The following is an 11,684-nucleotide window of genomic DNA, read 5'->3' as shown; positions in this document are numbered from 1 at the left end:
GTGAAACTGTAAAGAGGGTTAGCAAGCTCCCTGTTAGGGCTTGTGTAGATGGGAAAATGCAGCAAACTTTCGATTACATTCAGTTTTCATTTGAGATCAATTTATCAAGTTCCAGCGATCCTTCTGAGCTCCATCAGACATGTTCCTTAGAAGAGAATGATCTCTCTGCGACTTTCACTTGACCTGCTTCTGACCTTCTTTTGACCTGCTTGTGACCTACTTCTAAGCTATATCAAGATGGTTCATGACCCTTCTGCATTTCCATTGACATGTATGGGAAAAATCAGTTCTGATGCAAACAAATGAACAAAAAATAATTAGTTGCACAAAGATATATTTTTTTCCTTTCCTATATATACTGTAGAGCAGTGGTCCTCAACCCTGGTCCTCAGGGCCCACTAACAGGCCAGGTTTGCAAGATAACTGAAATACATCCCAGGTGATATCATTTGCTGCTCAGTGATTGCAGTACTCTAGTCTGCATCTCCCCAAGGTAATACCTAAAATCTGGCCTGTTAGTGGGCCCTGAGGACCGGAGTTGAGGACCACTGCTGTAGAGCAATGTTTACGTTGCTGATTGTGGAGAACACAGATGAAGCACACATAATAAGGTGTGTTTCCAATAGTCCAACAATAGACAGGTTGTTTCTAATAAAAAGTCCTTCCTTCCAAGCCAATACCAGCACTGACTGTGCAGATCATAGTGTCTGGTGGCTTTGTACAGGGCCCTGCTGCCTGGTCAGTAGCAAACATGGACCATTATCTTGCTCCACCAACGATTCTTGTTTATAATTGGTAACCAACCACTGTTTTTTAATCCATGCAATGAACATTTTAAATAATGACTTTTCTGATGAGGATGTCCCATCATCTGTAAAAACCATAGTGGTCATTGGAAGCATCACCTAGTACGTGGCTTCTATACTTAAACCTCTTATTTTTCACTGGGTAGGAGTAGTACTACGTTCATATTTGCAGGTCTGTAAGAAGGTGTTATTTGTATGAAATCCTCTTTTACCATTCTTAACGTATTTTAACAGATGTAACAGAAATATTTATGCTTGTTTCTATTCCTACATCTTTAGCACAAATGTACTTATTTAAGAAGGGGAAAAAAGAGTATTGGTACTCATGATTGTATTAAGAGCGGTGAGCCTATATTTGACCAAATTGGACTCTTGAAACCTTGTTTGGCAAAATAAAATTGCATAAAGTACAATAATACATTTTGTTCATGGTTATAATACAATGAAGTGCATTTTATTTACAATGGAGGAACTGCTGAACTGTTGACAGAGATGTATCTTATAGACACACATATAGAGTGCAGCAAATCAAAGTGTGAATGTCAACAAGCCATAGCTGAAGCTAGGGTTGCCTTATGGTTGATAATAATGCCTGGTTGGTAAAAATGGCACTAAGGGCAACACTAATAGTGACATAAAAAAGAAGGCTACAAAGCTGGTAGCCCTTGCTAAAGCAGCAGATACATAAAGCTGGGCAGTTTGTAACACATTTTTTGGCTTATTTCTTGTGAGCTTGGCACCAGATACAAAAATGACAGCATTTAGTAAGTACAATGCCAGGCCAAATGATAAGTGTTACATGGCAAATTCACAGCACTATTATTAATCACTGCTAGGTGTGCACAAGGTTGATTCAGGCTTTGCTTTGGCTCTGAATCCTGTCATAGTAAGGAAGAGCCTGGCTTCAGGCCAAATCCATGTTCAGATCGAACCCGGCAAGATGATGTCAGTGCCAGCCCAATCAGCTAAGGCTGGGCATTTCCTGCCCTGCAGCTGCACATAAGCAAAGGGGTGGGGAAGCTCATAACATCATTGACCTAGTATGACCACATGGCCATATTAGTTTAAGGTCATTAAATTAATAATTTATCTAATATGGCCACATGACCATACAGAATACCCCGGCTCCAGCTGAATAGGCTGGCACTGACAGCTTTCTGCCAGGTTCAGACCAAATCTTAAGCTCATCCCTATGTCACTAGTGGTGGGCAGCCACTGTGAAAAGGCTGATTCATAGTGAATAATGGCCAGCTAAAAACAGAATTCACCCAGCATTTTTACCCTGTAGACTCCCTCCCCAATAAATGGTATACAGAGCTGATGGAAACACTTTCATGTGATAGCCCTGTGCAAGCCTAGCAGTGTAAATTGGTATGTGCAACAGAAATATACTGCACTGCGTTTGATATTTTGCTATGCATGTTTAATTATTTCAGCTTGGCATGTGACCTAAAGCTGCACTTATCCTTTAAATTCAAAGCATCTTCTTCCCTGACATATCTGCACCGGCCATACACTTGAAAGTCCTTTGGTCTTATAAAAACAACTCTTTGGATCTCTCATCATAGCAGTCTTTGAGTGTATAAGTTGAGTAATTAGCAGAAGCAAAGTTGTGTTTCCTCTTCGGATATCTTCAATTTAGGACACCTTGTTCCTCATACTCAGTTGCAAGACCCTCATGTAAGGGGTGCATGCCCTCTGATAAGGTGCTTTTCCATCAACTTCTATGCCATTTTCTCGGCAACCATTAATCCTATTAAAAATAAATAGACTGTCAGATCCCTATGACTAGAAATTGATTACCCACCAACCTTGGTGAATCCTCCTCTTACATAGTTCATCGGACTTAGATTTTCTAGGCCATAATTGGTCCGTCTTGTGCATTCCTGTATTTTACAAAGCCAAATGAGGTTTCCTTTGCTGAACAAAAATAAAATAAATAGATATAAACAAACCTCTAGATGGCTGAAGGTCAAAATGGACTTAGACCCTATGTACTCTAATTTTATTCTAAATGTTTTTGCTACTATAAGTATGAGAATATAAATATAAGTTTTATCTTAGCTTATTTAAATTAATAAATCATTTATAATAAAAATTGTAAAAATGTTAACTCTCAAAATTACTTTTAACAATGATCAATATAAAAATATCAAGTTTACATCTAAATATTAGATATATACTACTTATATTTTTTTATTAACCCTCTGTATAGTGTATGCACAAATTCAGGACTTGTGGATCCCTCTACTCACTCCACCTACACCAGAGCCCGGCCTCCAGACTAAGCCCGAAGCTGTTTATTATCTGCCACCAGCTGACTACTTCCCCTGAATACTGCATTATGAGGATCACCACCCCTTAGAAGGACAGGCAGCAAAGCACTAAAGAAGAGCATTATGGTACTTGGAAGCTGAAAAAAAAGATAAAGTATTTAGAAGTTAACCTGCAAAGGTGCATCCCAGAACAGAAAAAGGTTAAAAAAGGCAATGAACCAATGAAGTTACATGCAACTATGAACTCCAATAGCAGCCATGCTAGCATTTTTGTAGGAATGATGAAAAGTCAGAGAAAATGTTCATACACGTCTTCTAATATTAAAACAAAATACAAGGGAAAAAATAAAAATATAAGCATAGATCCCTTCAAATAAGTAGTGGAAAATATAATTAAATTCTTCAAAGCAAACCAGTCACAAAATAGTAAATTCCATGAAAAAATGCATAAGCAGAGGGAACTTTATGTAAAACCAATTAAACAAATCAGTAGATCTAGGGCATGCGTCTCCACGCTTTCTAAACAAAGGGCTACTTCACTTTCCTACCTTTGGGGGACAGGACTGTGGAAGTAGGAAATGCTTTGGCTTGGTGGTCAGTGGGAATAAAAAAAACATCTGTGGTCTGTAGGAGGAGGAATAGTGTCCCATCTCTAGTTGTAGTGGGAGAAATAGGGCCCCATTGTTGGTATCAGTGGACGAAATAGTGCCCCATTGTTGGTATCAGTTGAAGAAATGGTGCTCCATTGTTAACCACTTCAATATAGGGCACTTTCACCCCCTTCCTGCCCAGGCCAATTTTCAGCTTTTAGTGCTGTTGCATTTTGAATGGCAATTGCACGGTCATGCAACACTGTACCTAAACCAAATATTTTTCCCACAAATAGAGCTTTCTTTTGGTGGTATTTGATCACCGCAAGGTTTTTCTTTTTTGCTAAATAAATAAAAAAGTTTTTTTGTTTATGTTATAAAATTTTGTACATAAATACGTTTTTTCCTGCACTGAAGAGCACTGATGAGGCTGCACTGGCAGGCACTGAAGAGGAGGCACTGATGGGATGGCACTGATGATGAGGCACTAATATGCAGCACTGATGAGGAGGGCACTGAGAGGCTCCCTGAGCACTGATTGGCATCCCTGATGGCATGGGTGTGCATCCCTGGTGGCCATGGATGGGCAATCCCCCAAGGGTCTGTACTGGTAATCAATGCTCTGATTACCAGCACAGACCCCCCCTGTCAGGAGAGCCGCCGATCGGCTCTCCTCTACTCGCGCCTCTTAGGCGCGAACTGAAGAAAGCCAATCAACGGCACTTCCTATTTACTATGTGACCAGCTGTGATTGGACACAGCTGATCACATGGTAAAGAGCCTACATCATAGGCTCTTTACCGGGATCAGAGATGCAGTGTGTCAGAGTGACACGCCGCAGCACTGATCGCCGCTCTGCATGCCCCCCTGGGGGTGCACAGAGCGACCTATCCTGCTGGATGTCATATGACGCTCAGTCAGGATGGGACAACCACTTTGCGACAGTCATTTTACTATGTGACGGGCGGGAAGTGGTTAAACTGAATATACATGCAAAGTTTATTTATTTTTTTGTTCAACCAGTGGGTTGACCCCTCTTAAAATGTCAGGTTTCTGTGGTGTTAAAAAATGAGACAAAGATAAATAATTTCAGAACTTTTTCCACCTCTAATGTGACGTATAAACTGTACAACTCAGTTGAACACAAACTGTAATCTTTTAGGTGGAGGGAAGTAAAAACAAAAAACTAAAATAATATGGTTGCATAAGTGTGCACACCCTTAAACGAATACTTTGTTGAAGCATCTTTTGATTTTATGACAGCACGCAGTCTTTTTGGGTATGAGTCTATCAGCATCTTGACTTGGCAATATTTGCCCACTCTTCTTTGCAAAAACACTCCAAATATGTCAGATTGTGAGGGCATCTCCTGTGCACAGCCCTCTTCACAGATCATACCACAGATTCAGGTCTGGGCTCTGGCCGGGCCATTCCAAAACTTTAATCTTCTTCTGGTGAAGCCATTCCTTTGTTGATTTGAATGTATGCTTTGGGCCGTTCCTCTTCATGTTCAGCTTTCTAGCAGAAGCCTGAAGGTTTTGTGCCAATATTTACTGGTATTTGGAACTGTTCATAATTACCTCTACCTTGACTAAGGCCCCTGCTCTAGCTGAAGAAAAACAGCCCCAAAGCATGATGCTGCCACCAACATGCTTCACTGTGGGTATGGTGTTCTTTTGGTGATGTGCAGCGTTGTTTTTGAGCCAAACATATCTTTTGGAATTATGGCCAAAAAGTTCAACCTTGGTTTCATCAGACCATAACACATTTTCCCACATGCTTTTGGGAGACTTCAGATGTGTTTTTGCAAAATTTATCCAGGCTTGGATGTTTTTCTTCATAAGAAAAGGCTTCCGTCTTGCCACTCTACCCCATAGCCGAGACATATGAAGAATATGGGAGATTGTTGTCACATGTACCAAACAGCCAGTACTTGACAGATATTCCTGCAGCTGTTTCAATGTTGTTGTAGGCTTCTTGGCAGCCTCCCTGACCAGTTTTCTTCTCATCACCTTTGGAGGGACGTCCAGTTCTTGATAATGTCACTGTTGTGCCATAATTTCTCCACTTGATGATTACTGTCTTCACTGCGTTCCATGGTATATCTAATGCCTTGGAAATTATTTTGTAACCTTCTCTTGACTGATACATTTTAACAATGGGATCCCTCTAATGCTTTGGAAGCTCTTTGTGGACCATGGCTTTTGCTGTAGAATGCAACTAAGAAAATGTCAGGAAAGACCTACTAGAACAGCTGAACTTTATTTGGGATTAATCAGAGGCACTTTAAATGATGGTAGGTGCGTAATGACTCCTATTTAACATGAGTTTGAATGTGATCGCTTAATTCTAAACAAAGCTGCAACCCCAGTTATAAGAGGGTGTGCAACTACATTATTTTAGTTATTTATGTTTACTCCCCCCCCCCCCCCCCCACCTTAAAAGATTTTGAGTTGTACAGTTTATAGATCACATTAAAAGGTAAAAAAAAAAAGTTCTGAAATTATTTATCTTTGTCTCATTTTTTTACATCACAGAAACCTGACATTTTAACAGGGGTGTGTAGACTTTTTTATCCATTGTATATAGAGCGTTACCCTATAATACGGGTTCTTTCTGTTATCTCGTGTTTAAATATAAGCAAAATAAATATCTATCAACCATGAATGATTAATACAAATAAATCACATTCAATGCATCATAATTCACATAAAGTCAATTATCTCAAATCTTCATAATAGTGAAGTAAACTTCCAAGTGCTGTTAAACTCAAATGTGGTGCAAATCGTGCTCCCTTTCTGTTTGCCCACTCACTCACCAGCTGCTATGGACTCCCAATGATAGGAGTCATATGTGCTTGTGCAAATATCCTGGGTCTGCAGAGCTTTGTAGTCCTCCTTCATCACCCCAGGATATTTGCACATGCGCATATGATTTCTGTCACTGGGAGCCCATAGCAGCTGGGGAGTGAGTGGGCACACAGGAGGGGAACACGATTTGCACTGCATTTGAGTTTACAGAACTTGGCACTTTAGCACGATGGAACTTTACTTCACTATTATCAAGATTTGAGATAATGGACTTTATGTAAATTATGATGCATTGAATTTGATTTATTTGTATCAATCCTTCATGGTTGATAAATATTTCTTTTGCTTATCGTTAAACACGAGATAATAGAAAGAACCCATATAGGTAGTGCTTTTTTATATATACTTTATCACTATTTTAAGGCACAGCACCTTCTAGAGCATCAACCCACATTAGTAAATGTATTATATATTTTTCCTTACATCATAAGCGTGGGAATATATATGATTACTCCCGCTCCTTGTAATAACAGCCGAGCGGCTTCTCAGCCACATCGGTTGTCATTACAAGACAGCTGACCGTCGGCTATGGATGCCGGTACCGGGGTGATGCCTCTAGCACTTTCCTGAAATATTGGCAATATCGGTAGCCTCAGGGGCCGATTCCGATATATCGGGGAAAGTGCATATTGGCCCCCGATATATATCGGCATTGCCGATAATCGGTCGATCCCTAATAAATATATATATATGTACACTTTTTTCTTTATTGAATCTCCCTAAAGCCTAGTACACACAAGTCGAATGTCAGACAGCATTGGCTGGTTCAATAAAAGCCGGCCAACATTCGGCCTGAGTGTATGGCAGCTGGTCTGACAGAAGTCCACAGCTTGGCCGGCTTCTATCAAAAGGCCATGACCGAAAAAAGGTCTTCCAACTGGCTCCCGATCAGCACTCCCAGGCAATGACCGGAGTGCTCTGGTGGGGGGGGGGCACGTCCCCCTGTCAGAACACAATAGGGGAGATTGCTGTACTAACATCAGATTGTTAGTACAGTGGCTCCGATCTGAGAAGTCAGTTTTTTTTTGTTGAACCCCAAAAAACTAGTAGTGTTTATGAGGCTTAACGGGGGGGGGGGGGGGGGTACAGACAGCAATAAAGACCTGAATGGGATTCTAATTCCTCTCTCCAATATCCAAAACTAGAAAAGAAAAAGCAAGTTTGGGCTTTAGTTACACTTTAATGTGTGTAAGTAAGGCCAAATAAATATATAAACTCCCTGCAAGTTCAGAAAAAAATGGATTTTTGTAAGAACTTACCGTAAAATCCTTTTCTCTTAAGCTCATTGACAGACGTAGTCTTCTTGATTCTCAAGAGCTGGGTTATGTTGTCTCCGCAGGAGTAGGACTAGGCAGAATGACAAAAACGTTCTGGCTCCACCTTAGGGGCAGTCCCTGAGGGTATATCCTCCCTCTCTCTGCTACAGGGAATCAGTTCTGTTTAAAGCAGTACAGAGAATTTAACCCAACTCAATGATAGAGGGGCGGGTACTACGTCTGTCAATGAGCTTAAGAGAAAAGGATTTTACGGTAAGTTCTTACAAAAATCAATTTTTCTCTATCGCTCATTGACAGACGTAGTCTTCTTGATTCTCAAGAGCTGGGACATCCAGAAGCAGTGCCACAAATGAGGGGTGGGATTGACAAAATCAAATCCAATGTAGAAGGCCCAACCGGTGCCAAACTAGAAGTTTTAAAGGCTCATTATAAACAAAGAATGAGACTAAAGAAAAATTTTCCAACGGAAAAAACCCTCGAGGTAGACCACTGGTCTCCTCAAATTGCGGCCTGCAAAACCTTGCGGCCAAACGAGGCATCAGATGATGCCATTACATCAACTTTATAATGTTTAGTAAAGGTATGCACCGACGACCAGGTAGCCGCCTTGCACACCTGGACCACTGACGCCTGATGGCGAAAGGCCCATGACGCACTAAGTGCCCGAGTGGAGTGCGCCTTAACAGGGAACGGGGGCTCCCGACCCTTAATAGAATAAGCCTGTACTACCGTCTGTCTGATCCATCTGGAAATGGTCGCGGCAGATGCAGGCAACCCCTTTTTGGGTCCATCTGGGATCACAAAAAGTGAATCCGTCTTGCGAAACGAGTCTGTCGTTTTCAAGTATACCCTGATCGCCCGGACCACATCCAAGGAGTGTAACGCAAACTCCCGAGGATGACTGGGCTTAGGACACAGGGAAGGTAATACAATTTCTTCATTCAGATGAAATTCTGAAACCACTTTTGGTAGGAAGGATGGATTCGGACGAAGAACCACCTTATCTCTATGAACCACCAGATATGGTGAACGACAAGATAATGCGGCCAGTTCTGACACCCTGCGTGCAGAAGTAATAGCCACCAAGAAGGCCACCTTCTGGGACAACGTGGGTAGAGGAATCTCCCTAATATCTTCAAAGGGAGGTTTCTGAAGAACCGACAACACTAAATTAAGATCCCAGGGGGGTAACGGCGCGTGCACTGGCGGAGCCAGATGTCGCACCCCCTGGATGAAATTCCGCACCAAGGAATGAGTAGCCAAAGGCTTCTGAAAGAAGATGGCTAATGCTGAGACCTGACCCTTGATAGTACTCAAGGCCAGTTTCTGCTCAACCCCTTGTTGCAGAAAAGCCAATATTCGACTAATCGAATAAGACCGAGGACGGAACCCCAAAGGTTCACACCATGCAATGTAGGACTTCCATGTGCGATGATAAATCTTCCTGGAAGTCGCTTTCCTTGCTTCAACTAGAGTAGGAATAACTGAAGCTGACAAACCTTTGTCCTTCAGCACCTGGGTCTCAATAGCCAGGCCGTTAAAGCCAGCGATCGTAAAGCAGGATGGAAGATCGGTCCCTGAGACAGTAGATCCTCCCTGAGAGGAAGTCTCCACGGGACGTCCGCCACCAGTCTGACCATGTCGGCGTACCAAGCTCGACGAGGCCAGTCCGGAGCTACCAGGATTACTGGGATTCCTTCCTCCTCTATTCTGCGAAGAAGTCTTGGCAGTAACGCGAGAGGAGGGAAGGCATATATTAGCTGGTATTGCCCCCACGGGGCGATCAGTGCGTCTGCGGTTTCTGCTAGAGGATCGCGGGAGCGAGCCACGAATCTCTGAACTTTCCTGTTGAATCGTGATGCCAACAGATCCACATCCGGGGTGCCCCACCGTAGGCACAACTGGTGGAAAACGTCTGGATGGAGGGACCATTCCCCCTGATCCAGGGTCTGACGGCTGAGATAATCTGCCTGCCAATTCTCCACCCCCGGAATGAACACCGCAGAGATTGCTGGAACAAATCGTTCCGCCCAGCGAAGAATGCAAGCCACTTCTTTGGCCGCTCGGGCACTCTTGGTGCCCCCCTGGTGATTGACATAAGCCACGGCCGTGGCATTGTCCGACTGGATCCGAACCGAGCTGCCCTGGAGCTGCTCGGTCCAGTGAATCAGACAAAGTCTGATCGCTCTCAGTTCCAATACATTTATCGGTAACCTGGATTCTTCCGGGGACCAAAGTCCCTGGACAGATAACTGACCGAGAATTCCTCCCCATCCGGATAGACTGGCATCCGTGGTCACTGTCGTCCAATATATTGGCAGAAATGACTTTCCCTGGCTGAGCATCGGAGACCGAAGCCACCATACCAGAGACTCTCTGGTCTGTTTGCTCAATCGGATCTGATTGTCCAGGGATTCCGGATTCCGATTCCATCTGAGAAGAATCTCTTGCTGAAGAATTCGGGTATGGGACTGGGCAAATGGGACTGCTTCGAACGAAGCCACCATCAACCCCAGAACCCTCATGCAAGTCCGAAGGGAAGACCAGCTGTTGGACAGTAACAACTGGACTGCTGATTGAATCTTTCGGAGTTTCCCTACCGGAAGAAAAACTCTTGTCCTGACTGTGTCTAGAATTAGACCCAGATATTCGAGCCTCTGGGTGGGAACCAGAAATGATTTTTGCTGGTTCACCAGCCACCCGAATTCCTGTAAAGAAATCATAGTAATTTCTATGTTTTGTAGCAAGGTCTGAGGAGACTCTGCATGAAGCAGAAGATCGTCTAGGTAACCTAGAATCGATATACCTCTTTGGCGCAGAAGTGCCAACATTGGGGCCAACACCTTTGTGAAGACCCGCGGAGCCGTGGCGAGAGCGAAAGGTAACGCCACAAACTGATAGTGGTTCTCCTCTACGGAAAAGCGTAGAAAACGCTGATGTCCTGCGAAAATGGGAATGTGAAGATAGGCGTCCTTGATGTCTATGGACGCTAGGACATCCCCTGGATGCAGGAAGGCTGCTACCGTGCGAATGGACTCCATTCTGAATCTTCTTATGTTGACGAAAGAATTGAGTGCTCTTAAGTCCAGAATTGGACGCACTTTGCCCTCTTTCCTGGGTATTGTAAACAGGTTTGAATAAAACCCTTGAAACCGTTCTGTCCAAGGAACGTGGACTACCACTCCTTGTTGTAGTAAATCTGTGACTGCTCTCCGCAGATCTTCTAAACGATCTGAGGATAGTCGGATATTGGAAGGGAAGAATCGCGCCGGTGGGAGAGATCGAAACTCGATCTTGTACCCTGACCTTATGACTTCGCAAACCCATTTGTCCGGGATTCTGGAAAGCCATGGATCCGGGAACCGGCGAAGACGTCCCCCCACCCCAGTTATGGGTGGGGGCGCACCTTCAGGCTTTGGATGGTTTATCTTCAGGTCTGGAGGGGGCGGGCTTTTGCTTGCCCGACCAACGACCCCTGACGCCTCCTGCAGGAGCTTTGGAGGACTTAGTTTTTTCACCCGCTGGACGAAAAAACCTTTTGTGAGCAGAAAAAGAAGGCCCTCGTCTTTGACGAGTTCCTCTACCTTTAAAATTTTGCGGTAAAAAGGTGCTCTTTCCACCGGTGAGATCCTTAATGATCTCATCTAAGTTGGCTCCAAATAGACGCTCTCCTGAAAAGGGGATATTAGCCAATGCTTTTTTGGAACCTTGGTCGGCTAACCAACCTTTTAGCCACAGTGTACGCCTGAGAACCACTGCTGAGACTGATGCTCGCGCCATTAATGGAGTGGCGTCTAACGCCGCATCACATACAAACTGTAACCCCTGTATCATTTGTTCCAACAAATCTGATACCGCCTGAGGG

General features: G+C 43.5%; 1 protein-coding gene across 3 annotated transcripts in view; it reads right to left on the bottom strand.

Annotated features, from left to right (window-relative positions):
- Nucleotides 1-1,672: 1,672 nt before the first annotated feature.
- Nucleotides 1,673-11,684, bottom strand: part of LOC309554943 (myocardial zonula adherens protein-like) — a 173,167-nt gene continuing 163,155 nt past the window's right edge. For 2 of the 3 annotated variants that reach the window (XM_082256692.1, XM_082256694.1), the window contains one exon: nucleotides 1,673-2,559. In XM_082256692.1, the coding sequence (XP_082112818.1) occupies nucleotides 2,445-2,559 (115 nt within the window). In that variant the 3' untranslated portion in view covers nucleotides 1,673-2,444. Of the gene's footprint in view, nucleotides 2,560-2,638; nucleotides 2,727-11,684 lie in introns of all 3 variants that reach the window. The other variant, XM_082256693.1, reaches the window with a different exon arrangement.

The sequence above is a fragment of the Pelophylax lessonae genome (genome assembly GCF_965119305.1).
Source record: "Pelophylax lessonae genome assembly, chromosome: 4".
NCBI lineage: Eukaryota > Metazoa > Chordata > Amphibia > Anura > Ranidae > Pelophylax > Pelophylax lessonae.
This window is presented reverse-complemented; position numbering and strand designations above follow the sequence as displayed.